At 61.6% G+C, this 3,468-nt stretch overlaps 1 protein-coding gene across 1 annotated transcript in view; it reads left to right on the top strand.

Annotated features, from left to right (window-relative positions):
* Positions 1-3,468, top strand: part of MTSS1L (metastasis suppressor 1-like) — a 10,966-nt gene that overhangs the window by 3,574 nt on the left and 3,924 nt on the right. Inside the window, exons 9-11 of the mRNA XM_015558785.1 lie at positions 479-586; positions 1,457-1,554; positions 3,149-3,371. Of these exons, the coding sequence (XP_015414271.1) occupies positions 479-586; positions 1,457-1,554; positions 3,149-3,371 (429 nt within the window). The remainder of the gene's footprint in view (positions 1-478; positions 587-1,456; positions 1,555-3,148; positions 3,372-3,468) is intronic.

Genomic DNA, 3,468 nt, shown 5'->3' with positions numbered 1-3,468 from the left:
GTCTTTTTTAATATATTTTTATTGATTTCAGAGAGGAAGAGAGAGAGAGAGATAGAAACAATGATGAGAGAGAATCACTGATCAGCTGCTTCCTACACACCCCTACTGGGGATCGAGCCCGCAACACGGGCATGTGCCTGGACCGGGAATCGAACTGTGACCTCCTGGGCCATGAGTTCTTTTTGGGGCCAGGCCCAAGGTTGACCCCTTGACCTTGGAGAAAGGCCAGTCTCGGTGGTCCCTCGCTGGGTGTGTCCAGTGCTAAACACTTCTGCCCCAAGGCCTGTCTCAGCTCATCATCACCGATGTGGTCTGGCAGACAGTCACGCCAGCCCCCAGCTGTGCAGACCCGGCCTCCTGCAGCCCCGGCAGCACTGGCTGTGGGGAAAGGGGGAGGGTGGAGGGGCCAGGTGAAGCCTGGTCCCCCAGGTGGGCAGGCACGGGCAGTGCCAGCGGCCCTGACTCACTGCTTCCTCAGAACGGCGAGCTGACCATGCTGGGAGAGATCACCCACCTGCAGGGCATCATCGACGACCTGGTGGTGCTGACCGCAGAGCCCCACAAGCTGCCCCCTGCCAGCGAGCAGGTATGGCCAGGCCTGGGCACAGAGAAAGGGTGGGGCAGGGGGACGGCCTGCCCTTGGTTGGGGACAGTAGAGGAGGAAGGGGGACAGCATTTAGGGGACACTGCTGAGGACAAAGGACCAGACATGTCCTGACACCCACTGTGGGGCATCCAGGGGCACCTGCCCAGGTGAGGGGTGATGCACCCCAGGACCCAGTAGGGGCTCAGACTGTGTGCAGATGGACAGAGGCCCCGGATTCATGGGGCTTGGCCCTGACCCTGCCCGCCTCACCCCCGCACCATGCTCCCACTGCGCCAGGTCAGCCCCCGGCAGCCCTGTGGCATTGCTCTTCCTGGGCACTCAATGCCCAGCACTGCTGAGCACTTTCCAGGCCATCAGGGCATCACCCTCCAAGACAGGAGGGATCGGGGGCTCAGAGGGTCTACAACTGGCCTGAGGGGCACAGCAGAGCCAGGATCCGAACCCCCTGGTGTCCTTCATGGTCACTCTCACCTGGCTCCCCTGCCAGCGACAGCGCGTCCTCAGGGGCCCTGCTTCTCCCATATCCCCAGGGGCCGGGCTCAGAGCTGACTGTGTGTGTGTGCGCGCGCGTGCTGAACCCGGCCCCCTGGGCAGCGTCCCTGAGAAACAGCGGAATCTCCCAGGCATCCCCCAGCCCTCTGGCAGCCTTGCTTCCCGCCCCCAAGTGAGGAGCTTTTCTTAGGAAAGGGCTTGGGGGGCTTCGGGGGGCTTCAAACTCCCGGGATCTCCTGCGGGGGCCGGGTTCTCAATTGAGAAGAGAGGAGGGGGGCCCTGGGCCGACCAGCCCTCTGAGGGACCCCAGGAAATGATATGGCCATGACCTCCATCCCTGTCCCTGTCCCTGTCCAGGTGATCAAAGACCTGAAGGGCTCGGACTACAGCTGGTCCTACCAGACCCCCCCCTCGTCGCCCGGCAGCTCCAGCTCCCGCAAGTCCAGCATGTGCAGGTCAGTGGGGGGCAGGCACGGGAGGCTCCCACCAGACCTGCAGCAAGAGTCGCTGCGGGGCCCACAGTTCAGTTCCTGTGTCACTGAGGGATTTGCAAGTGGAGAGGGAGAGTGCGCCCTCGGCACAGGGCGGCGGGGTCCACGGGGTCCGCGGGAGGGTTTGTGCGGGAGCAGCTACCCCGTGCCTGGGGCCCTGCTCCGTGCTCCATGCATTCTCCTTACTGAATCCTAACACACTGTGTTGGGTTGGGGTTGTCCCATTTCATAGACGGGGAAACAGACCTAAGACCCAGAGTCCCAGCAGGTAACCATCGACTGCCAGGCCCAGCACAGGCTGGGGGAATCGTAAGAATCCCAGGTTGGGGAGAGGCGTGGCGGCTTCTGGAAGCGTGTGCTGAGGCCACCGGCTGACAGACGCTCCGGACGGCTCCCGAGAGCTGGTGCCTGGGCAGCCGCCACGGCCCGAACCCCAGCCCAGCCTCACTTAGTCGCTGGGCACTAGGGCAGCACTTGGAGAAGATGTGTAAGGATCAAGCTCCTTGGTGGGAAGCAGTGAGCACAGAGCAAGTTTCTCGTTCTGGGGGAGCCCCCTGTGCCGGGCACCCCTGCCCCAGCACCCCCTCGGGCCAGGTGTACTGGACCCGGGTGGTGGCATCACAGGAGGGAGTGCTGATCGCAGGGACACCCCTGACCAGAGACGGGGCAGGTGGACGTCGGGGTCACACTCGGGAAGCCCTCATCCCCGGGGGTGCAGTGGGCGCAGAGGATGTGAGCAGCAGGGCTGGGCTCCCTCGGGTGGAGGGGGCGAGGCAGTGGTGGGTCCAGGACTCACGCAGACCATCCCCACAAATCCAGTTGGGGTTTGACAGAGTCAGACTGAGAGGACCGTGTGGAAACAGTCAGACCTGTGTCTGGTTCTAGCGCAACTGGAAGCTGGCACCTGGCGACTCGTTTCCTTGTTAGCCTAAGGCAGCGGTTCTCAACCTGTGGGTCGCAACCCCTTTGAGGGTCGAACAACCCTTTCACAGGGTCGCCTAAGACCATCGGAAAACACATATATAATTACGTACTGTTTTTGTGATTAATCACTATGCTTTAACTATGTTCAATTTGTAACAATGAAAATACATCCTGCATATCAGATATTTACATTATGATTCGTAACAGTAGCAAAATTACAGTGATGAAGTAGCCACGAAAATAATTTTATGGTTGGGGGTCACCACAACATGAAGATCTGTATTAAAGGGTCGAGGCACTAGGAAGGTTGAGAACCACTGGCCTAAGGCCTGTTCTAATGGGAGCATAGGAGGAGAGAGATTGCCGCCGCCCCCACCCCCACCCCCCGCGTGCCCTGATGGCGTATGTGCCCTGACCAGGGATCTCTGGTGCTGTCCTCTGCCCAGGCCCACCCTGTCCCACGGTCCCAGAACCCAGCTCCCCTGGTACCTGGGTCTCAGGACCTTGTAGTCTAACACTATCTTTTCCTTCCTTTGCCCCTCACCTGTCTCCCCACCCTCGTCTTTCACCTTCCCTCCCACACACACCCCTGTGTCTCCCTGTCTGGCTGCTGTCCCCCCGTTCACTCCCCCAGCGCCCCCAGCAGCAGTGGCAGTGCCAAGGGTGGCGGAGCCCCGTGGCCTGGGGGTGCCCAAACATACTCACCCAGTTCCACCTGTCGCTACCGCAGCCTGGCGCAGCCAGCCACCGCCACCGCCCGTCTCTCCAGCATCTCCTCCCACGACTCTGGCTTCGTCTCCCAGGATGCCGCCTACTCCAAGCCTCCCTCACCCATGCCTTCAGACATCACCAGCCAGGTGAGGGGGTGTCCGGGCCCCTGGGATGGGCACACTGGCCTCATGCCAGCCTCAGGCTATTCGTGTGCGGGGGGCCACCACACGGGGAGACTGAGCT

Source organism: Myotis davidii, unplaced genomic scaffold (genome assembly GCF_000327345.1).
Source record: "Myotis davidii unplaced genomic scaffold, ASM32734v1 scaffold453, whole genome shotgun sequence".
NCBI classification, from domain to species: domain Eukaryota; kingdom Metazoa; phylum Chordata; class Mammalia; order Chiroptera; family Vespertilionidae; genus Myotis; species Myotis davidii.
Note: the sequence above shows the minus strand (reverse complement) of the source record. Positions and strands in the feature narration are given on the sequence as shown.